Genomic DNA, 24,829 nt, shown 5'->3' with positions numbered 1-24,829 from the left:
AACTAAAAGCAAGAAATAGAGTAAATACCACATGATCACTGATTCAGAGCGAAAAAAGATACATGGCATAGATGTATTATTATGTTTAATCTCACAGTTTTCAGTATTAGAGCGCTATTTCTCCTTCATTATTCTTTTCTGCAATTCTCAAATTTTCCATAATGAAGACTTATTGTTTTTCATGATAGCTACAGTTTATGAGGGAAATTAATTGGTTTTGATGGATAAAAGCTTTGTGCCACTATCAAAAAAAAATTATGTGTATGTGCTATTCTCATCTTTGTACAATGGAAGAGAGATATCTATCTGATGTTAAAGTCTGCATTTTAAGAGAATAGCATGAATTTTGGTGACTCAGGATTTAATTTTCCCTACTGTGTTGTGAATACTATGCCTACTCAAACAGTTACTCTTTTCGAGAAGTTCAGTTTAGAAAGAAGACATATAATCAGGTTATCACTGAACTAAATGAAAAGTGTTACATAATAAAGATGCATACAGAATAATATGCTTCCATAATAAAATAGAATACTAGTGTTTTGTTCTAAGGGCAGGTACAGGGCTTTCTCCAATATTTAAAAAAAAAAAAAAAAAAAAAAAAAAGCAAGAATCTTTTGCAACACTCAGTATTTTTAGTTACAATAGAAATCTGATTCTTCCTAAGCAGCAAAAGAAGGCAGTGACAGCTGGGAAGGCCAGAGAAGCACACTTGAAGGCTGCCCAAGCTGGACCACTGCTAAATTCAAGTAACCCAATGAGGTGCTGCTATGACACGTGGCCATGCAGCTTACTCTGTTCCTATCTTCCCAAGACTTCTCTCTATGCTCCGCTCACCACTGTTCCTGACAAAGTCCAGGGCAGGTACATCTGTTCACTGAGCTCGGTAAACTGCAGTACAGGAAGATTCAGAAAAGTAAATTGCTGACATTTTGATCTACAGTGGGAGAGATTATGCACCTTCTAAGATGGGCATTCCTGCAATATAGAAAAGTGATTTATATGCTGAATTTAAGGCAATAAAATGTGCACCATGGCATTCAAGGCAATTGCGCACATCCACCTATAAGAGAATTAACCTCGCTTGGGTTCTGTCACAATGTTTAAATGGTTAGAACAATGTTCAGAAAGCCAGACTTCTGGAGAAGACAAGTCAGTGTCCGATGGCACACTGAAATACACTTTAATGAGAAGTTTCTGTGGAGCCACACACGATCTGAATACCCAAACCTCTGCCAGAGCCTGAACTCTCATAGCCATGACAGCCCACTAACAGTGACTTAGCACAGCACTTTCTAACTAGGTAGCACTAAGAAATATGAAAAGAAACTGAGTACAGAACCTGACTTAGGATTTGAGAAATCCATTCTAGAGACCTTTGTTTAAAAAAAGTTACAAACGAAAAAGTTCCTGTAACTGATGCAAGAATTATCGGTAATTTAAGTATTATAGTTAGCCTTTAAAACACTTACTTAAAATTGCTGGGCTATAAATATAAAGATATATATATTGTTAAGTTTGGAGAAAAAATCGAGCAGCACAGAGAAAAAAGAATAACTTCATTTTTTTTGAGAAGGCTCAAAAAGGAAAGTCTTCAAGGCAGTACATGATAAGAAAATAATTTACTAATAATTTAAAAATACAGAGTCAGCAAAAAAAATATATATGCACTTGAGGAAAAGAAAAATATGGTGTTACCCTTGTATGGAGATCCTAAAGGATATAACATAGCACAGAAAATCCACTACACTGCCAGCCTTTAGAGCAGAAATTGAAAATGAATGTGCAGCAATTTCAACCACCAAGGTTACCCAAGCCGCAGTTAACAGTACTAACAAATCTCTGGAAGTGAATGATCACCACTGTGAGCACCTCTTATAATTCTAGAGGCCAAAGGTAACTTGTATTAATATCATGATGTCTCAATAAATTTAGTATTAAAATAGTTATACAAGTTTTCCTTTCCTGAAGTATGCACATTTTTTGGCAGACTCTGTATATCTCAAAGGATAAGGAGAATGCACAGAGAATAAATTGCTCCTGGTGAGGGGCTCCAGAGTTAAGATGAGTATCTTGATCTATGACATAAACATGCCACTGGAAGGACTCAGAAAAGCAGCAACATGGCCAGAGTTTAAGTCAAAAGAGATTGTTTCAGGAAGAACAATGAAGATTCCAAGGGTGTTATGCCTGTGTCTAGATGTCCCCCCAAAGCCTCATGCAAGCAAGCGGGGCTTTTTCAGAGGTGGCTCAATCTACAGTGTGAGACTGATTCATGGTGCCAATGCTAAGATTAAGGTGTTAGGAACAAGGTGATTAGTAAATCAGTCCACTGATTGGTTTGGCTCTGTCCTAAGCCCACTAGCCTGGATACAAGATAATGGACAGAAAGAGGCTTGTCTTCTCCTTTCCCTTCCTTGCTTGCTTTTGCTGTCTTCTACCACCATAATTGTCTCTCCTCTGGGATGCGCCACTGTCTTAGGGCCAGCAGATTCTGGACTGAAACCTCAATAAACTGAGCTAAATAAAGTTTTCTCTTTTTAAAAGTTTGGGTGTTGGTATTTTGTCTCAGCAATAAGAAAAGTAACCAAGAAAGAGTAAAACCGGGAGACAAAAAGGTCCAGGCCAGTGAACCAGATTACATGAATGTTGCAACAGGCTTCTGATTAGGTAGCAGATCAAAGGACAAAAAAGTTGAAACACCAGCTGGTTGGCAATGTCAGTACTGAGCCACCTGGAAAAAGATAGGTTCTCCAAAAAGCTTTTAGGTTTTCAAACTATTATGCTTTTTTAATCTTAGTTCATTTTTAGCAGTTACAGACCTAAGAAGGCTCTATCTACCATGTACTATTTGTAGTTCCTCATGTCAAATGCTATTTGGATGGTTTAGGGGTGTTAGCTACTAGCTTTAAACTCCTGTGCCACATAATGGCCTTTTGTTCAACAGATGATACACATGACAGTGGTCCCCTAAGATTATGTCACCTACTGATGTCTTAGCCATCTTTGTTTGTATAAGTACAGGTTATGATGGCCATAATGACAAAAGAAAGCATCTAACAATTCATTTCAGAGAATGTATCCTCTTATTAAGCAGTATAAATACATGGCTGTATTTACATTTGCCTTATCTAAAGATGTTTAGCTTTCCATAGTAAAAGAGTATTTTTGGGTAGTGTTAATTTTGGACAGCTCTTCATATTATAGTGTCAAGAACAATAAAGATCTTACTTCTTACTCTACTAGCAGCTGTCACATGAGCCTGCCTTAATGTTATGGATGCTGGTAGAAGTCACTAAGACTTGCAGATCTGAGACAAAGGACAGTTTATTGTGAAGGCAGTAGAAGAAGGAAGACGCTAGTTTTCTGAGGCTCAATTTCCCTGGGACAGTATAAAGAGAGCCAAGTGATCCCTGCAAACTGTGCAGAAGAAGCCCAAATTTAGGAAAATGAATCTTTCACAGTAAGCACAGCTGCCCTTTACTCAACAAACTTTTTGAAAAGAACATTCACTGCCTCGTTTTCAAGAACTTCAGAGAGGGGATAGAAATATCTTCATATTATATCAGTCTCTCACTTCTACACTATTTTGCCTTTTGACAAATTTAACCATGAACACAGCAGTTGCTAGTAACTCTGATTAATATGGCTGGCATACATGGGAAGAAACAGTGCAAGATTTGAATGCTTTCACTATAGAGTAAAATATGAACCTAATATCATCCCCCAAAAAGTCTTTTTAGTATTTCTACTTCTTTTTAAGGCTTCTTGTGCTATACACACATACTCCTATCTATGGCCATCTGTTTTCAGACGTGTGCCTAGAATGAAGTTTTATGCCTATCCAGTAGGAAGGGTTTCCACTGCCAAATAAAAATGAAGTCCACTGTCTTAATTAGCTTACTCCAATAACCTTCCACTTTCCCTAAAGCATACACCAATATTGTAAGTAGTTTCCCAATTTCTTCTCTCACTTAACTCTTCTCTCACTTATCTCCAAAAATAGCTCCAACTGCAGGGCAGAACTACCCAGCAAACCTATGTACTGTATTACATTTGGCACATTCACCCATTATGCAAAGTTCTGAGATGTCTTTGGTCAGTATTTCAACCCAGAAAAAATGCAAGGGAAACAGTCCAGTTTATGCCACAGTGACCTGTTTATGCCATAGGGATATGCTTCACATACCCAAACCCGAAAGTGGATTTCATCTTACCGGCTCCAAGTCATCCAAGTGTGCCAATGAAAACATACCTGACCCATGTGGTACCCACCACAGTACCAACAAATTGCTCCAGATGAAACTGTCACAATTCTGGAACTAGGGTTACAAACATCAAGCAACATAAAGTAGCCTGAGCTACCATACAGGTACAGAAAAACACGATAAAAATGAAAAACAATATTCTTCACTTGTGTACTTAGGAAAAAGGGTACTTTCTTCATTTCAAAGGATATGTCTTTGTCTAGTCATTGATATGACTTTTGTTATGATTAAATATTTTATACAAAATAAGGACAAAGACAAAGGTATGGAAATCATGAAATTTCTAATGTTATCTCTGTTGGCTCCTCCACAATAATATTAATTCAAGTGTACTTCTATCTTTATACTGTTCAGTTTTAAGTTTATCTATTATGGTATTCTTGATTTCATTTATTCCATTATTAGCTCCTCTACTAAATTACTCTACTTTAGGTAAGTACAACATTTAGAATTCCACCTGGAAGCTTAACCCAAATGAATCAATGGTCTCCTTACCGTTTGCCCCGTGGATAATGGCGCACATATTCTCCAACATCGTGAGCAGCAACAGCCAATACCTGTGGATCATCTGACACCTCCAGAAGCTTTGTTAAGATTCTGAAATAAATTTAATCCAAAAAGATCAACCTCTGCTTTTTTCTACAGAGCACAGCAGAGCATAGGTATTAGAATGACATCCACCTCAGTTAAGATGTTTACTGTCATACTCTGCTGAGGATTTCACTATTACACCTCACTTAGCAGTTTTTAAATCTTTACACTTATGTGGCAAGTTACTTGCAGATTCATGATGTCTAGCATGCACAATTCCCAAATATCAGGGACTCCCTGTCCCTTTGTTTCAAGAAAGACTAGAATAAAAGTTATTTTAAAATAAGACCACCAGTAGATTTTTGCAAATTATCCTTATTAAAAAAAAAATACCTGTAAACCACAGGGTTTATGTACTGTTAGTACCAGAACAAATTCCTTGAAATCCACTGTGGTGAGTGAATGCTTCTTAGAAGATGGCAACCCAAATACACCACTCGGACTCCCTGGCTCTCCTAACACGGTTCCCAGTGCAAACACAGTAAAGTTTCCATTGAAGACCTACGGGAATTTCTGAGACAACAGAGGTGATCCCCCTCTGGCAAGATTTCTGTCTCGTCCTTCAAGGACCACAATGGAGAGAGTACATCTACCAGGGGGTGTGCATGTCCTTGGGAGTGAAGAGGAAAGGAGAGGACACTGCTTAGAAGCCATGGAACTAATAAAAGATGACCTTCCTGTCCAAGGAACAGATAATTCCTATGTTATTTAAACTGCTCCAGGGCCCTCCAAAAAGATGGAAAATTTGTAAACTCATTCTCCAAGTAGATGGTAACTGATAATCAATCAGAATGAGTAGTTTTATTAGTGTCTCAGTCTAGTCACTGACATAGCAACTGCTTTCTGTTATGCTAGCAATCATTATTCGTTTAGAAATAGTTAAATAAAAACCTTAATGAATTAGCAAAGTGAACCCAGTAGTATACTGAGAGTACACATAATTCAGTTCTCATTCTTGGTCAAGAGACCTACCACCCTAAGACAGCATTCTCTGCCATTGTCTTTTCCTATTTCTCTTCATCGTACTAGTTACTGTCCACCATTACATCCTCTATTTCCTGGACTGCAACGTTAGTCTTTCCCCAACACAATTGTAAGCTTAATAAGAATGACTTTTATTTGCCATGCATCTATAACATCTAGAATAGCACTGATGACTCAAATAGTACAGATGCATCAAAAAACACATCAAAATAAATGAATAAAAATTTAAAATGAGCCAACTGGGAAAACCATTTCTGATAGCTTTTGATGGAAATTAAACTACAGAGAAGCTTTGACCCAGCAGTTCTATTTCTAGGAATCTTTCCTACAGAAATATTTTCACATTTCCACAAAGATGTACATGTAAGTTGTTTATAAAATGACTAAAACACTTATTTAAGTGAGTCACAGTAGGTAAAAAAGTCTCAGTGGGTAAAAAAAGACAGCAGATTAACACACTTACTGTAATGAAAGTATAAACATTTTTTTATAAAATGTAGATGAGATACATCTACATATCAAAAAAACTCCAGAGACTCTACTGCCTGTTGATTCCAGATCCCACTGAAGAGGAACAGCACTATAAAAAATTTTTTCTTAAAAAACTTTTTCTTTTAGTTCTGTATGCCTTTAAGAGTGCTCAGAAGACTCTGACCAGACTGTTTGCAATAACTTGGAATTCAAGTAAGCAATCACTTATTTTTACTAAAATGGTCAAGATGCTACTACCCATTTGAATTGCTAATTATGCAAAACTAGCATTAGCATGAAAAAAATGAAATAGTTCAGCTGTCTGCATATAATCCACTCACTTATAAAACGTCATACTTCTTAAAATCTTTACTAGGAAACAAATCCCAACTGTCTTTGCTTATATCAGTTATCAAAGCAAATATCAGTAATAAAACTCATTTGGTTCAAAATTTATCTGAATCCACAAAATTGTTTACTGTAGTTTCTGGATCACACATATTTGACAGCCTCCTGAAGCTTGAAGTCTTCCTGCTTACCTTCTCCTGTCACCACCTCAACCTGCCAACTAGCTAACATTTTACAGACAATAAGAAGCACTACACAAGGACTTTGATACTAGTCAAGGAACCATTTCATTATGAAGGAGTTATACATCTTCTTCCTTCGGATTAGGTGGAAAATCTGAATTTCCAAATTAAAGAGGAGAAAGGAATAACCACTAACATAGATATAGATAGGGATATAGATATATTAGGCAGAGAGATAAACGTATGCCTCAAACTGTTTATATACATCTTTACAAACCACAAATGCAAAATGAGGCTCAAAGAAGTCAGTTAATACATCTTAAAACAAGCAAATGTTGCAACTAAAATCTGATTATCTGCTGATTCTATAGCCACATAACTGCAGTGCAAGAAACTTTAACTCATGTACATGAAAAACCATGACATATATTCAATTTTCCATGTTTATATTTAAATTTTATTTTATTAGTATGTATGTATAGTACATAGTGCTTATATTTCTTAGGAGGAGTTGGTACATGTATATAACACATCTTAATTCCTTGTTTATCCCCTTTCCTTTTCTTCCCTCCCCCATTTACGCTTTTCTTGATCTCTGAAAGAAACAGAAATTTAAAGTTGTCTATTTGCAGGCTAAAGTGTTTAACTCTGCCCGGAAAACTGTTATGTCATAACCTTGTGGACTTGATAAGGACATTCATCTGAATGAGTCTCTAATGGGGAAGGGTAGATAGTCAATACCGTAAGCATCACTACGGTGACTGGAAAAGTACTGGCAGTTAAGAAGTTACCCCCTGCAGCTTAAAAATTTGCTTATAAAACCACAAAACATTTGCAAAGAACAGGGGACAAGGGTATTCAGGTGCCTAGGGAAAAGACTGTATCTGCCAAGTACTGGGCCAATGAGGAAAGTGGGGAGGAAACCACACTAGTAGGAGATTGAAGAGTAACAGGAGGCTCCCCTCCTTCTGTGCCTCATAGCATAATGGATATCCACTCTTGCAAAACTGAACCAAAGCTTCCCTTTCACTGTTTTTCTTGCCTCTTACCATATTCTCTGAACTAAAATTCACTGTCTGAGTCTAGACAAGATACCATGTCTCACACAATCTCATTGCCTTTTGTTGTTGTTCTTTTCTGTACATACTTAAATGTTCTTTTCAAAAAACCAGCTTGCAAATTATTCTAAACTCTGGTTCAGCTCAATTGAAAAATTTAATTATTTCAGAAGATTAGCATTATGATATTTTAATACTAAGAAATTATAAGCAAATTACATTAATATAAAATTATTTACAAAATTAACATACACTTGCGCTGAATATCTCAAACCAGGTCTGCAGATTATAACCCAAGTCTAAGGCTGGTTGCCATCTGTTTTTCCAAGTAAAGTTTTGTTGGAATGATTCCAGGCTCTTTAGTTTACTTACTGTCCATTGCTATTTTGGCACCATAATGACAGAGCGGCCACAGCCCTGTCAGCATTCATTACTGGCCAATGTCTGGATTAATAGCTATTCTCCCTGGAGTGACATGGAATCTCACAGATGTCTTAAATTTGCATCTCTTGAATGCTGAATCTCAGTGATGTTAAGCATTTTTTTTCAAATATTTATTTGCCATTTCTACTTCTTCATTTGCTAAGTGTCTGCTCATTTCAGATACCCATTTTGGGGCTGGTCCTTAAATATGAGGGTGTAGACTTTTTAGTTCTTTATATATTTTAGATAGTGCTAGGAAGAGCTGACAAAATTTTCCCACACTGTGTAACCACCAGTCTGTTGGTGGTTTCTTTTGTTGGGTAAAAACTTTTTAGTAAGATGAGATCCCAGTTGTTGATTCTTTGTGATAGTTCCTATGGGAATAAGGTCTTGTTCCTAAAGTTTTTGCACACATCTATATCGTCAACAGTTCTACCTATTCTATCTTGTAGAAAATTTAGCTTCTGTTTTAATATTTAGATCCCTGATCATTTGCTTTTAGTTCAGAGAATAAGGTAAGAGACATGGGTCTAGCTTTAGTCTTTGGCATATGGAAAGCCAGATTTCCAGCACCATTTACTAAAGAGGCTGCCTTTCAGTAAAGGTATTTGGCTCCTTCATCAAAGATAAGGTGGCTGAGTGTGTATGGAGTTGTTTCTGTACCTTCTAATCTATTCTACTGATCCTTGGATCTGTTTTTCTGCCAGTATCATGCTGTTTTCATCACTGTAGCTTTGTAGTATAATCTCAAGTCAGAAATTGTGATGCCTGCCCCCTGCCTTGTCCTTGTCGGTCAGAATCGCTTTTGCTATTGTAGGTCTTCTCTGGTTCCAAATGAATTTTAGGATTGTCTTCTTGATCTTTGTGATATATGCTATTGATATTTTGATCAGGAGTGCATTAAATCTGTGTAACAACTTTGGAAGTATGGCCATTTTCATCATATTTATTTCTCCTACCCAAGAAAAAGAGATGTCTGTCCATTTTGTGATATCCTCTTCAATCTCTTTCTTAGAGTACTGTAGTTTTCAATTAAAATCTTTTATTCCTTTGTTAAACTGATTCTTATATTTTTCTTTTTTTCTTTTCTTGGATGTCATTTCTCTCAGTGAATTTGTTAATTCAGTAAAGGAATGCTATTGAGTTTTGAGTGTTCACTTTGTATCCAGCTATTCTGCCAAATTTAATAAGTTTTAAAAGTGTTTTTGTGGAGCTTTTAGAGTCTTCTAACATTTTCCTTTCCTATATGTATTTCAATTATTTATTTAGTTGGTTTAATTGCTCTGGCTAATGTTTCCAGAACTATATTGAGAGGAGCTGTGATAGTGGACATCCTTGTTTTGTTCCTGATTTTAGAGTGAAAGTTTCACTATAATGTTGGCTGTTGATTTGTAACAGAAAGCTTTCATCAGATTGAGATAAAGAACTTCAATTACAATTTTAAAAATTTTTTTTAATCACAAATGGAGTGGATTTTGTCAAATGCTTTTTTGTGCACCCATCTAGATTATCATGTGAATTTTTTATCCATGGTTCTGTTACTGTGATATATTATTCTTATTGATTTGCACATATTCAACACCCTGGATCCTGGGATGAATTCTACTTATTCATTATCTATAATTTTCTTGGTGATTTGCTGCATTCTGTTTGCCAGTGTCTTACTGAGGATTTTTGCATCAATGTTCACGAAGGAGATTGACCTATAGCTCCCTTTTTTGGTTGGATCCTTCTCTGGTTTTGTATCATAATAATGCTTACTTCTAGGAATGAATTTGGGAGTATTACTTCTCTTTTAATTTTATTAAAAAGTTGAAGAACTAATGGCACTGGGTCTTCTCTAAACTTCTTGTAGAATTCAGTAGCATAATGGTAATCATTTTTGATCACCTGGTATTCTATTTTTGCATCATATACTATGTCCATCCTTCTGTTCTAACTGACTCTATTTTGTTTTGTCACATTTGGTCTTATTCTCTTCAAAAAAAAGTAATAAGAACTGTGGGAATAATAAAACCTAAAAAGTGTAACTGCTATTGTAAAAAAGAGAGGAAAAGAAAGTGGTCTAAAGGATATAACTGCATGTATATTTAAATGTGTAGAATAGAAAACCATATTACTGAGTTTTTGTTGGATCGTTGAACAGAACTGTCTGCAATCTCACTGTATGAATGTCCACTTTGTATGCTTTAATTTTATAATTTGGACAACTGCTTCTGGGATGACAATGTGTGATCTGTTAACTAGTGATTTCTTACTGTCTATTTTTTTTCTTGAAATTCTGTACTACTTGAACCCTTTTACTGCTTTTTTTTTTCTTCTTTTTTCTCTTTAAATTAAAAAAAATAATTCAGTAGCGTAGCCTGGTCTTCAGTAATCTTTTCCCTACTGAAACCTTGTTAAAGGCCATGGCCTCCATCTCTTGTATATAATTTAATCAGCATGCACTCTGGGACACACATGCATGTTAATCCCTGGGATGACTCAGCATTCTGTCAATCTTGGCCAGCGACCCAGGGACAGGTACCTGGGCTGAGGCCATATCTGGAAGCCTGATTTATCTGCACATGCTTTTTATTTCCCTATTTCCCCTATTCCACTTTTCTGTTTACACTACCCTTTGTGTTTCTGTTGGCACAGACCTACTCTAAGCACATCTTTCCATTAGCTTCAATAAAGGTAGCTGCTTTTTCTTTTACCAGCAGATGTACATTTGCAGTTCTCTGCTCGTCACACATCACAGCCTGGAGTCTGTCAGTGGAACCCACTACACATATCACTACTTGTCAGTCAAGCCATGCAAGTAAGGTAAAGGAAGAAAACAATGATTTCAAATTTTTCATCATTAAACACAAAATAAAACTGTATTATAGTGCACAGTTCCTGGTTATTCAGAAAAATCACAAAGGTTCATACAGAGGTAAAAAGTAGTAACCTGAAGGAGCCATGAAAATTAAAATCTAATGCCACAAAACAGAATGTACTTTCAAAAAGTTATCATTATGTTAGTTATAATAAAGACATGTAATGCTTCAGCAATAACTTGTAAAAGGCTCCCCTCTGTTACATTCCCAACTTTCCCAAAGACTAGATTTTAAAAATACTCAACAGCTTTTTAATACTATTAAAAACTCAAAGCGACAAGGCAATGCTGAAAGATAATCCATTATTTTCACTTCCTTTTATCCAGCAGTACTGTCTCATCTATCAACCACTCAGTTTGACTTATCACCCTCTGTTTAAATAAGAATAAGAAATTTTCTATGGATCAATAATCCATAGAAAATAAAGTCTGAACCACAGAAGTATATCTGCCTAAAAATGTTCCATCAGACACAAATACTTACCTCTGCTTATGTAGATTCCTCACTTAAAAGAAAGTAAAAGTAATTTTTGAAAGCAGAAACCCATGGAAAAACAAAATGATAAAATAAAATACAAATAACAAAATATTAAATTAGGAAGTCAGAGGAACAATTGTTAAGTAACTTGATAAAACAAAAATACCAAGCTGGCCATGAGGAAAGCTGAGCAGCAAATCCATTTAGTACACATAATAATTTATAGCAGTACTTCTAGACATCAGCTGAGACTGTTATACAATTTGACAGGCATTAGACACACATGGGGGTACAGTTACATGGATTAAAATTAAATTTAAAATTCAATTTGCTGGCCCTCAAAAATCTCATGCTTTCAGAGGCTAGGCTTTTGGAAGGAGACTGCACCAGGGAGATGCTAACCTACACAATGGATTCACCTACTGAGTTCACAGTTGTACGTGCATTAGAACAGGTTAAACTGGGCCTGGTAGGGAAGAGGCAAGTCCCTGGAGAGTGACCTAGGACACACAGCACGCCCTCCCCGTTGCCCACCAGAGGTAATCAGGCTTGCCTTCACCACGTCCTTCTACTCCAGTGTTTCTACCTCAGAGTCAGCCAACCGAATTCCCTCAAGTAGGAGACAAATTTAACACACTCCTACCTGCCAGTGTGAGCCAACAGTGGTACCGCGTGACTGCCCCACAGGAAACTGGTACCGCTGGTGCACAAACAATGCAACCACTTTCACTGTCCTCTCACTAATATGGGTATATTATTCCTGTACCACAGTCTGCTGCAAGGCAGCAAGACCTATGAATTATGCTCCATGGTGAATGTGTTAAATGTCTCCTCCTTAAAACCATAGGTGTCGGGTATCTTGTTCCAGCAACACAAAAACTCACAAACACAGCCATCATGAAATACAAATAGAAACCTCAATGAGATGGCACTGCACATCTACTACGATGATGAGAATCAAAAACCAGATAAAAAGTCTTGATAAGGAGGCCCAGAAACTAGAATATCACCCATGCCTAATGGTAACACAAAACTGTGCAGCTGCTCTGGAATACAATCTGACAGTTCCCCAAAGGGCTACACAGAGCAATTCTTCTCTGAGGTATCTACTCAAGAAAGGAAAGCAAAAATATTTTATGCCCCTTATCAGCTTGCACAGTAAATACTGTTGGTAGTAACAAGGTAACCAAATGGTAGAAACAACACATACATCCATGGACTGAAGAGTTAATAAATCAAATGCAGTCTTACCTATAAAATGCAATAGCATTTAATCATAAACAGGAATGAAGTACTAATAAATGGAACAACACGGTTGAGCTTTGAACATATGGTAAGTGGAGAGGGAGTTAAAAAAAGGACAAATATAAGATTTGACTCACATAATGGTAACCATTTTTGATCACCTGGTACTCTATTTTTGCATCATGTACTATGTCCATCCTTCTGTTCTAACTGACTCTGTTTTGCTTTGTCACATTTGTTTTTTTTTTTTTTTCTCTTCAGAAAAAAAAAAGTTATAAGAACTGTGGGAGTAACAAAACCCAAAAAGTGTAATTGTTACTGTAAAAAAGGGAGGAAAAGAAAGTGGTCTAAATGATACAACTGCATATATTTAAGTGTGTAGGATAGAAAATCATATTACTGAGTTTTTGTTGGATCACTGAACAGAACTGTCTGCAATCTCACTGTATGAATGTCCACTTTTTATGCTTTAATTTTGTAATCTGGACAACTGTTTATAAGATGACAATATGTAATCTATTAACTAGTGATTTCTTACTGTATATTTTTTTTCTTGAAATTCTGTATGACTTGTACCCTTTCACTGCTTTGGGTTTTTTTTTTTCTCTCTTTAAATAAATAAAAAAAAGATTTGACTCACATAGAGACTTCAATAGCAGAAACGTTTTCAGAGGTATGAAGCAGATTTTAGTTACTTAAGGCTGGGAAGACAGAAAGGTCAGAGCTAAAGGATGTGGCGTTTTTGTGAAGTGAAGAAAATGCTCTAAAATTGTGCTGATGGTTGTGAACATACTACAAGCCATAAATTGTACAAATCATGTCTCACAAAAAGAAAGTTATCTGTATGCATTTGGTCACTTTATCAAACAAAGGTAAGCCTGAAGAACACTGCGGGAAATGCTATTTCCAATAAAGGAGCCGCTTCCATCAGACATATATGTGAGGGAAAAAGTGAAGCTTGACTCCTACTTGACACCTTCCCCCAAAATAAATTCCAGATGAATTGGAAGTATAAACGGAAGAGATAAAGCAATAAAGCTCCTACATGATAACACAGAAGTTCTTCATGACCTTGGATAAGCAACAACATCTTAACTACAACACAAGACACCAGCCTAGCCATACTGTGATAGATTAATAAATTCAGCCACAGTATGGGCTGGGGACATAGCTCAGTGGCACAGCACCTGCCTGGCAAGCACAAGGTCCTGAGTTCAATTCCAACCATCCACAATAAACTTGGCCACTTTAAAATTGAGGGCTTCCGTTTATCAAGGCACTGTTAAAGAGTGAAATGGAATGAGACAGCAAGACAAAACAGTTCCCATGAATGTATGACAAAAACTCATGTTTAAAATGCAGAACTCCTATAAAAATATATGGAAAAGCTACACAGACTTGAACAGATATCTCCCTAAGAAAAAAGATGTTTGAACAGCCAGAAGCACTGAAAAGATATTTAGCCACATTATAGAAAGAAAAATATGAAATAAAATCAAAGAATATCTAAAATATAAAGAGTAGCAAAAACAATTATTGGTGAGGATTTGGAATAACAGGTTATTAAGGATGTAAAGTAGAGTTAAAACTTACTTCAAGAGTTCATAATTCTTCTCATTTAACCTCACAGCATTTTCTCTCCAAAATTTCTCAGATTTGTGCACAGGGCTCCATTCCAGCCTTCCAGATTTAAGTTCTGAGCTATATTCATCGAAAGAGCTATAAAAATTTTTAAAGAATTCCAAGTTTATGTAAGAATCCAACTTAATCCAAAATTAAACAAAATAAAATATCTTCATTGATGACTTGATTACAAATCTCTGCTAACTGCCCTTAAAGACTGAACAGTTTAAATAATCTTTAATAGACAATGTCAGAGTACTAAGGCCAACACACCTACAAATCTGAATGCTTGGCTGGGCAGAGTGGCACACACTTATCGTCCCAGCCCTCAGGAGGCTGAGGCAGGAGGATCATGAGTACATCATAAAACAAATCACAGCTATCAGTACAATATTTTACAATGTAATAACCAATAATATAAAAGTCACTAATTGAATTAACAGATTAACCAAAACCTACAACACCTGTACACATAACAAACTGTAATGCATTCTAATTCAAAAACATTTGTATGTACATAGTAACTTGATTATTTAAAGCTTTATAATACACATTTTAAATCTGCCAACAGAGAGTGTAAGGGCATGCTTCAATCTTCTTTCAAGTAAAAATGTAAAAAGAAATGTGGATTAAAGGTTGACTTGGTAAATTAGAATAACCAGGATATACTGGGTAAGTTAATCATGGTATCTTGTTCAAATGAAGTATTTACTTTAATGCAGGGTCAAAGAGTATAAGAATTGACCTATTGTTAATGTTCACATCCTAATTCTGGTAACAACAAAAAGAAAATAAAAATAAATAAACCAGCTATACCCATCCCATCATCCTATTAAACAGAATGGTGTGAATCACCCCAAATGAGAAAATACATACTTCTAATCAACTGTTACCATGTAAAAAATTCTCAGTAGAAAACATAGCGTATTTTAGGGAAATCTCTTGTTCATATTTGGCACCCTATTCAGATTTTCTTTAAAAACCATGCAAATCAGCATATATAACTATAATCCTAGCTACTTGGGAGACTGAAACAGAAAGATCCCTGGAGCCCAGGATTTCAAGACCTGCCTGGGCAAAACAGCAAGAACCCATCTACTCATCCTCCCAAAAACTACACAAGTCGAACACCCCATGAATTCAGTACATAAAAACTTTAAAATAATAAATAATAACACACCTAAGGTCCTGGACACTCTCACCAAGCCTTTCCAAAAGAAATTTGATATCTTCGCTGATATCTTCATCGTCGTATTTCTGCTGTTCCAAGTTCTCCAACTGCTTCAGAACTTTGCACTGAATCATAGCTAGAGCATATTCTTGACGAGTTTCTCTTTCAGTTGATTTTTCTAAAAAGTTCTGGGTTAGACAAAGAAGTAATGAGAAACCACGTAATCTGTTATGTGATGATCTCAAACTTCTATACTTCCTTCTATACACTCTCACCTTACCGTATTCACAGATTTTAACTCTCATTTTTGGTGATAGTTAAGGTTCATTTTGAATCTTTACGTCTTTCCTGAATATCTATATCTGTCCCCTTGTCAGAAACCTAGTTTTTTTTTTTGTTTTTTTTTTTTAATTTTTATTTAAGGAGAAAAGAAAAGAAAGGAAAAAAAAAAACAGTGAAGGGGTACAAGTTATACAGATTTACAGAATAAAAAAATGCGCAGTAGGAAATCACTAGTTAATGGATTACATATTGCCATCTTAGAAATAATTGTTTAAGTCACAAAATTAAAGCTTGTAGAGTGGACATTCCAACAATGATACTGCAAACAGTTCTGTTCAATGATCCAATAAAACTCTGTGATATCATTTTCTATCTTATACATTTAAATATACATGCAGTTATATAGTTTAGAGCACTTTCTTTTCCTCTCTTTTGTACAGTGACTATTACACATTTTGGGTTTCACTGCTCCCACGGTTCTTGTTGCTTTTTTGGAAGAGAGTAAAACCAAATGTGACATAACAGAACAGAATCGGTCAAGTCAAAAGGGTGGACATAATAGATAATATAAGAACATAATACAAGGTGATCAACAATGGTTACCATAATGCCTCCCGCTATTTCTAATAGAATTGCCTATATCATTAGTTGTAATACAATTGAACAAAACCGTAAAGAATAAAACCGACAAAACCAAAACATTGGAGATATTGTAGGTCTTCAAAAGTAGATAAAAGTCAACGAGAATGGGCGTTATAATGAATCTCATTATCTTCTCAGCTGACGTCTAAACTTTCGAACCTGATACTATCCAGCAAAACAGAATATAGGAACCTCAGTCAAAAACAAGATGGTGAGAGTAATACTGGGCTTCAAATCGAGACAATAGAAAGTCAAAGTGGGTTACTATATTATATACTGCTATATTTTTCCCTTTAATTAAATGGATAAAAATAAAAAAGTAAATAATGGAGTGGAGATTGAGAAAAAGGAGGGCATAACAGCGAAACAGGGCAGATCAAAACATAACCATTTAAGCAGAATAGTGTTTCACCACCAGCTAATCCTGACCCAAAGATAGTTACCATATTGACTCCCTCCCTGAAGTCCTTGAGTACAACTTCATATACTGTAGCATTAAGTATATCAAAACAATGTAAATCCATTTAAGAGAATGACAGCATTATAGAGTATTTAGAATCGACTAACAGAAAATGAACAATGGTCTCTGTATAATCTCCTTGTCTTTAAAAGGTTTTTTCTTATACTATCGTACATAACAAAATCCAATAAGATACAACCTGTTTAGACCATTGGAGACAGAAGAACAAAAGCTAGATGAGACTTCAAAACAAGATGGTACTAAATCAGTATTACCTATTAAGATGTCATTTTCTCCAAAAAAAAGCTGTTCCTATCATCCAATCTTCTGTCTCAGTTCTGTTGAGCTCTTTTTCTGTCAGTAGCTGTCAGTTTGTCTTCTTCATTTTGTTCTCTGCTCCATTCGTTGTGGCCTCCCCGCCCCTATTTCTGGGTTCTTTGTATTTTTCTTTTTTTAGAATATCCTGCAATACTTTCTGTAGGGTTGAATTGGTGGTTGCAAATTCCCCCAGTTCCTCTTTATCCTGGAAGCACCTCGTGTTTCCATCAATTTCCAGGGACAGTTGTGCAGGATATCTCAATCTTGGCTGTAGATTATTATCTTTCAAAGCTTGAATTATTTCTCCCCATGCTCTTCGTGATTTGATGGTTTGTGAAGAGAAATCTGCTGTAATTCTGATGGGTCTTCCCTTGTAAGTGATCTGTTTCTTGTCTCTTACAGCCTTTAATATTCTGTTCTTGTATTGAATTTCTGGAATTTTTATTATTATATGCCTGGGTGTTTCTCTGTTAGGGTTGTAGGTAGCTGGGGTCCTGTATGCCTCATACATTTGAGTATCTTTACCTTTTGCTAAATTAGGAAAATTCTCCTGGATTATTTCTGTGAGTAGCTTTTGTAGTTCACTTGTTTGTGTCCCTACTTCTTCTTTTATGTTCTTAATCCTTAAGTTATGGCTCCTCTTATCATCTTCTTGTCTTTGTATTATTGCTGTGTGTTTCTTTGTTATTTTTAAGAAGGTTTTCATTTCATTCTCCCATGTTTCAAGTCTGCCCTCCAATTCAGATAGTCTGTCCTTAGTTTCTTTCAAGCTGTTATGCCAGTCTTGGGTAGACTTCTTAATTTCTTGATAGTCCCTTTGCACCTGCTTCACATACTCAATGCTTTCTCTGTTTTCTCCATCAAGCAATTCTCCCCTCTTTTTCTGTTCTTCCATTCCACCATCCGCTTTTTCCTGAGTGGTGCTTAGCATTTCTCTAACTATTCTGCATACTTCTAGCTTCAGGTCATTGATAACTTCATTCCTGAATTGGTCTATGAGGCTCTCTAAATGGCGCTTAATGTATAATGGTGCAGTGTCCACAATTGCCTGATTCTCGGGATTGGGGGTCGAGGAGCCTTTTTTGTTGCTTCCCTTCCCCATATTTTCTGTTCCTTATAAAATGTAATCTTACACAGGAGGCCCGGCTTCCCTGCCTGCCAGCCACAGCTTGATCAAATTGCGCTGGCTAGTTGTTCCCGCTCACCGCTGCGCCCCAGGGAGTTGCGGAGGAGGCAGCCTACGCAGGAGTCAGTCGCTCCTCCGGGCCACCGTCAGGCTCTGGGATCTGGGTTAGGCCAGCCTAGGAAGTCCGCGAGCAGCGTCCCTCCGGCCAGGCACCTTTCACCAATCCCGTCCGAGAGGGAAATGTGCGGCTGCAGTTGCCACCGCGCCCTGCTCTTACAGGACTGCCCGCGCCCAGAAAAACCTCCGCTGGAGTCAAACTGCGGTAGGGAGTCAGTTCCTCGCTCACCTCGCCACCAGTCAGCCTTCCTCCCTGGCCGTCGCGTTTCCGACTCCGTTCGCAGATTCCCGTTCCCAAGCCTCTGCGTGTCTCTCCTTGCCGAGCCCCTATGGAGGTAGCCGGGCGCCTGGCGGCGGGAAATCTAAACCGCGGTTTCCGATGGCGTGGGGACTGCGTTCGGAGACTCCCGTTCCCAGAGCTCGGCGGTCGCGTCTCTCCTTGCTGAGCCGCTGTGGAGGTAGCCGCCCGCCGGGTGGCGGCGGGAAATCCAAACCGCGGTTTCTAATGGCGCAGAGTCGAGCCTCCACACCGAGATTTTTCTGTTCCTATTTTAGCGCCAGGACTGTATTCCAAGTTGGATTCTCTCAGCCCAGTTTGTTCCTGAGTCAGCAGAGCATATCTCTACTGGTTCGTATCTCCTTAGTCCGCATCATTCCTGGCCTCTGAGCCAAGCCTTTAGAGAGCGTTCAGAAGTTGCTGTTGTCTGTCCGCCATGTTCTCCCGATCCCCAGAAACCTAGTTTTATTTACACATTGCTACAGTTTGGGTCCGAATGTTTCTAAAAGCATAAGTGTTAACGTGGTTCCCAGCCTACGGCACTATTGGAAGATGGCAGACCCCGCGCAAAACGGCTCCTAGCTGGAAGCACCCTGGTGACCGAGTACATTCCCTGAAGGAGACACTGAGACCACAGCATGATTTCTCCCTGCTACACGCACACTCTCTCTCTCTCTCTCTCTTCTCCCTCCCTCCTGGCCGCCATTAGATGAGCAACTTCCCACCACAATGTGCTGCCTCACCAGGAGCCCAAAGGTGCTGAAGCCAAGCAACCACAGACTGAAACCTCTAAAATCATCAACCAAAATAAACCTTTCTTCTGTACGGGCTAATTATCTGAGGTGTTCTGCCAGTGACAGAAAGTTGACTGACACACATCCTTAATGGCTTACTAAACATCTTTAATCATTGACCCCACTGAGGCTTACAACACTGAACACATTTAAAGCTAAATCCATCACAGTGGTTTCCCGTGGCCCTGCTTCTGAGCACACCATAATGCTTTTTCCCTTTATTTCCCACTTAGAGCATTCTGGATTTAGGGAAGAATATTCCTTTAAGTATCTTTCTAATTTCCAGTCATATATTCCCAACTCTCTAACCAACCTACAAGTACACAAAGAACAATATTTCAAAAATCTTGCTCAATTATTTAAAGTTTTATGATAATCAGGCAAATGCCCTCCAGCTTTCCTCTGTGCTTTTCTATTCTTAAGAGAACTTTTGAATGTAGCAAAGGAACACACGAATTTAAAAACCATAAACTGTTCACTGAATGAACCCATATTTCTGAGCAAGTAACAAACTAGCACCAGGAACAAGAATAAATAAGATAGGGTTCTTGCTCTCAAGAAAATTCGTTTCACCAAATTCTTTGAAATCACTCCCTGGGGAAAAAAAAAAAAGAGAGAGAGAGAGAAATCCAAATAATTTGTGCCCAAATACAGAAAAAGAGACGTCAGAGAGATTAGTACTCACTCTGATGGGCTCACTCATATGGGACTCTGCCAGGCTTAACATAGCGCCTGCCCAACATGGCACTGGGCCCTAAAACGACAGCGTGCCCCTCCAATACTAACTTCCGTGTACTTCTTCAATCCCACGATAAACTTTCTGCTCTTTTTTCCCATGTGCCAAAGACCCTCCAATGCTCTCCCAACGTGACAATCCAGTTTCCACCCCAGTCCAATTCCATATAAGCCATTCCCCAGTGTCCCCTATTTGAAGGTTCTCACAATCTCCTACAGCCTTCCCATGCTGGCAATAAAGGCTTCGCATTTTTTTCCCCCTGCTTTACTTCTCTCTGTATCTCTCAACCTCACCAAAAAAACCTAACAATTTGGTGCTGTGATTCAGCTAGGCTGGAGCACGCAGCACCTCAGTTTGAGTTCCCCTGCCAATGAGCAGCCCTGCTCTTTCTCTCATCTCTGCCTTTGCCACTGCCAGTCTCCATCTAACACTGGTCCACTTCATCTCCCACAGGTGAGCCACCTCTCATTCCAGGAGCTCCTGCCTCTTTCCCCCTCTCTCTCTTTCCCTCTCTCTTCTCTGAAAAGGTTAACTCCCTAACTCCCCAGAGCGGGGAATGAAAGGGTTAACTCCCTAACTCCCCAGAGCAGAGAATGAAAGGGTTAATTCCCTAACTCCCCAGAGCTATCAGAGCAGAGCAGAAAGAAATGCCTAACTCCCCAGAGCTATCAGAGCAGAGAAAAAAAAAAAAAAGAAAGAATGCACCTGCAAGGTTGTTCTGTCTCAACGAGATAAGTAAGACAAGTAACTGTTCTGTTCTGGGCACATAGTGACTGGGCTAGGACCCCCAGTCTCCATGGTTACTCAACCCCAAACCCCTCCAATCAATTTCTGCCAAATCCTATGCTGCTCAAAATTAACCAATGCAATCTGCTTCTGTAAACTTGCTTGCCTCCCGCTTGCGCCCTTAAAAACCCTACACAATTCCCCCTCGGGGCCCTCCGCACTTGTTTGCCTGGGGGACGCCATGCGCATGGAAATAAACTTTTTACTCCTCACTACGAGCTGAGTCCTTGGGGTCTTCTTCCCTGCGACGCCGGTTCTTACATATGGAGGCCCCAGCGAGATAGTACGTCTCACGGGAGACGACCTCAACGGCTCCGCTTTACACCGCGGGTGAGTACGACCGGTCACTTTTGTTTACTTTCATTTTGAGATCGATCTACCAGTACTTTACGCCCCAAGCCGAGCGGCTCCAATCTAGGGGCAATTTCTGTTATCTGTTCTCTGGTGACCGGGGGACGCCCCACACGGTTTTCCGTGGCTCACCGTCCGCGATAGGGTTTTCCTATCGATCTGGGGAATTTCATTCCCAATCTGTGGTCCGTCCGGGCCAATCTGGAGGCACCCACCGGGGTGGCTCGTCTGGGGAATTTCATTCCCAATCTGTGGTCCGTCCGGACCAATCTGGAGGCACCTCCTAAGGTGACTCGTTTGGTGTGAGACTAATGCGTGAGAGTGAGGTGGCCGGCCTGTTCGCCTTGTGTGTTGCAGGTGTTGTGTTCGGATATTTGTTGTATCGCACTTGCGTTAACCGCCCTGTGACTTTAGAACGCCATGGGACAATCGACCTCATCCCCATTGTCCCTCACCCTCGACCATTGGTCGGAGGTTCAGAAGAGGGCTCACAATCTCTCCTTACAGGTCAAGAAAAGTAAATGGCAGACTTTCTGCTCGTCTGAGTGGCCCACATTCTCCGTGGGTTGGCCACCGGAGGAGACCTTCCACCTTCCCCTCATCCTAGCAGTTAAGAACATCATCTTCCGCCTCGGACAAGAGGGCCACCCTGACCAGGTTGCCTACATCTTGGTATGGCAGGACCTCAGGGAGGAACCCCCACTATGGGTGAAACCCTTTCTTCCTCCTCCCGACTCCTCTATACCTAAACTCCTAGCTCTAAAAAGGGCTCCCACCCCGGTCCTGCCCGATTCTCAGCCCGATCTCCCTCTGCTCGACTATGACCGACCTCCTCCTTCTCAGGCTCAACCTCCCCCATACCCGCTTTCTCCCCTAGCCTCTTCGTCCGGATCAAGCGCTACTCCCCCTTCAGCACCCTCTTCTCCTGAATCAAACTCTTCCTCTCCCCCGGCACCCACGCCTTCTCTATACCCCACGCTCCCGCCGGTGGCTGGTCCTGGGTCCACTCCCCTGGGACTCGCAGGCCCAGCCCAAAACACTCGTAGCAAACAACAACCGGAGGACCCAGTGGTCACTCTCCCCCTCCGTCCCTACGGGCCCACTATCGGCGACGGGACGGACGAGGGAGTAATGCCGGCCCTCCAGTATTGGCCATTTTCAACCTCAGATTTGTATAACTGGAAAAATAATAACCCTCCTTTCTCTGATGACCCCTCCAAGTTAACAGGATTAATGGATTCGATCATGTTCTCCCACCAACCCACATGGGATGACTGCCAGCAACTTCTGGGAGTCCTGTTCACCACCGAGGAGAGAGACCGCATCCTTCTTGAAGCCCGAAAAGCCGTTCCCGGAGATAACGGCAGACCCACCCAGAGACCTGACCTGATCGACGATTTCTTCCCCTTAAAGCGCCCCGACTGGGACCCCAACTCTCCTAACGGTAGGCAGCATCTTTCTATCTATCGCCAGACTCTAATGGCAGGTCTCCGGGCGGCCGGAAGGCGCCCCACTAATTTGGCCAAGGTAAGAGAAGTAATTCAAGGGCCCAGTGAGACTCCCTCCGTTTTTCTAGAACGCCTGATGGAGGCTTACCGACGGTACACGCCTTTTAACCCTGAAGAGGAAGGCCGACAGGGCTCAATAGCCATGGCCTTCATAGGGCAATTGGCTCCTGATATAAGGCGTAAGCTCCAAAGGCTAGATGGTCTGCAAGACCTAACTCTGAGGGATCTTGTTAAAGAAGCTGAAAAGGTCTACTATAAACGGGAGACAGAGGAGGAAAAGGAGTTAGCTAGGGACAAAAGACGAAACAAGGAATTGGCTAAAGTGTTGGCTACAGTTATTCAGGGTAAGCCTGAGACAGGAAAGGGAAAGCCCAATCGCCCCCCATTAGACCCTGACCAATGTGCATATTGCAAAGAAAAAGGACACCTAATGAAAGACTGTGAAAAACTAAAAAGGAGGCGAGCCAAAGAGGAACGAGAAAAGCAGTCCTCACAGCGACAGCAAGCCCCCATGCTCGCCTTAGATGACGAGAACTAGGGATTTCGGGGCTCGGTCCCCCTCCCCGAGCTCAGGGTAATGTTTAAGGTGGAGGGGACTCCCGTGGAATTCGAGGTCGACACAGGAGCTGTTTACTCGGCCCTTCAGGCCCCCTTAGGGGCCCTTTCAACCAAGAAATCACTAGTTCAAGGGGCTAACGAGAGCAAATATCGCTCATGGACCACCGAGCGCACAGTTGACCTAGGCAAGGGAAAAGTAAAACACTCCTTCCTGGTTATTCCTGAATGCCCTGCTCCCCTTCTGGGACGAGACTTATTAACCAAACTAGGGGCGAAAATCTCCTTTGAGCCCCAAGGACCTCAGGTGACATTCCGCAACCCAAAGGTTGGGCAACCCATGGTTACAGTGTTATCTCTAAAATTAGAGGATGAATACAGGCTCTATGACCACCAAGACCCTCAGCCCATCTCCCCTGCCTGGTTAACTGATTTTAAAGACTCCTGGGCCGAGACAGCTGGACTCGGGCTGGCAAGCCAGCAACCGCCTGTAGTGGTCACTCTAAAAGCCACCGCCTCTCCTATTCGAGTTAAACAATATCCCATTAATAGAGAGGCCCACCTGGGGATCAAGGTACACATACAGAGACTTTTAGACCAAGGGGTATTGACCCCTTGCCGGTCTGCATGAAATACCCCGTTGCTCCCTGTCAAAAAGCCTGGGACAAATGACTACAGACCAGTACAGGACTTGAGGGAGGTCAACAGCAGGGTGGAAGACATTCACCCCACCGTACCCAATCCTTATAATCTCCTCAGTGGCTTAAATCCATCAAAGACTTGGTATACGGTCCTGGATTTAAAAGATGCCTTTTTCTGTTTGCCTTTGCATAAAGATAGCCAACCCCTGTTTGCATTTGAATGGACGGACCCCGAAACTGGGTCCACCGGACAATTGACCTGGACACGCCTCCCACAGGGCTTCAAAAATAGCCCAACCATTTTTGATGAGGCTCTACACAAGGACTTAGCCCCCTTCCGTGCTCAACACCCGAACCTCACCCTCCTCCAATATGTAGATGACTTGCTGCTGGCCGCGGACTCTGAGGGCGATTGCACCAACGGAACCCAAGACCTTTTACGTGAGTTGGCTATCTTGGGATATAGGGCATCAGCAAAAAAGGCCCAAATCTGCAGACAAGAGGTAATCTTCCTGGGATACTCCTTGAAAGGGG

At 40.0% G+C, this 24,829-nt stretch overlaps 1 protein-coding gene across 3 annotated transcripts in view; it reads right to left on the bottom strand.

Annotated features, from left to right (window-relative positions):
* The window catches only part of Atp6v1h (ATPase H+ transporting V1 subunit H), a 162,415-nt gene that overhangs the window by 25,654 nt on the left and 111,932 nt on the right, over nucleotides 1–24,829 (bottom strand). For all 3 annotated transcript variants that reach the window (XM_003465991.5, XM_013148483.3, XM_013148482.3), the window contains 3 exons: nucleotides 15,712–15,890; nucleotides 14,502–14,627; nucleotides 4,761–4,862 (listed from right to left, as the gene is read on the bottom strand). In XM_003465991.5, the coding sequence (XP_003466039.2) occupies nucleotides 4,761–4,862; nucleotides 14,502–14,627; nucleotides 15,712–15,890 (407 nt within the window). The remainder of the gene's footprint in view (nucleotides 1–4,760; nucleotides 4,863–14,501; nucleotides 14,628–15,711; nucleotides 15,891–24,829) is intronic.

Source organism: Cavia porcellus, unplaced genomic scaffold (genome assembly GCF_034190915.1).
Source record: "Cavia porcellus strain 051 isolate PalLab524CR breed Dunkin Hartley unplaced genomic scaffold, mCavPor4.1 scaffold_11, whole genome shotgun sequence".
NCBI lineage: Eukaryota > Metazoa > Chordata > Mammalia > Rodentia > Caviidae > Cavia > Cavia porcellus.
This window is presented reverse-complemented; position numbering and strand designations above follow the sequence as displayed.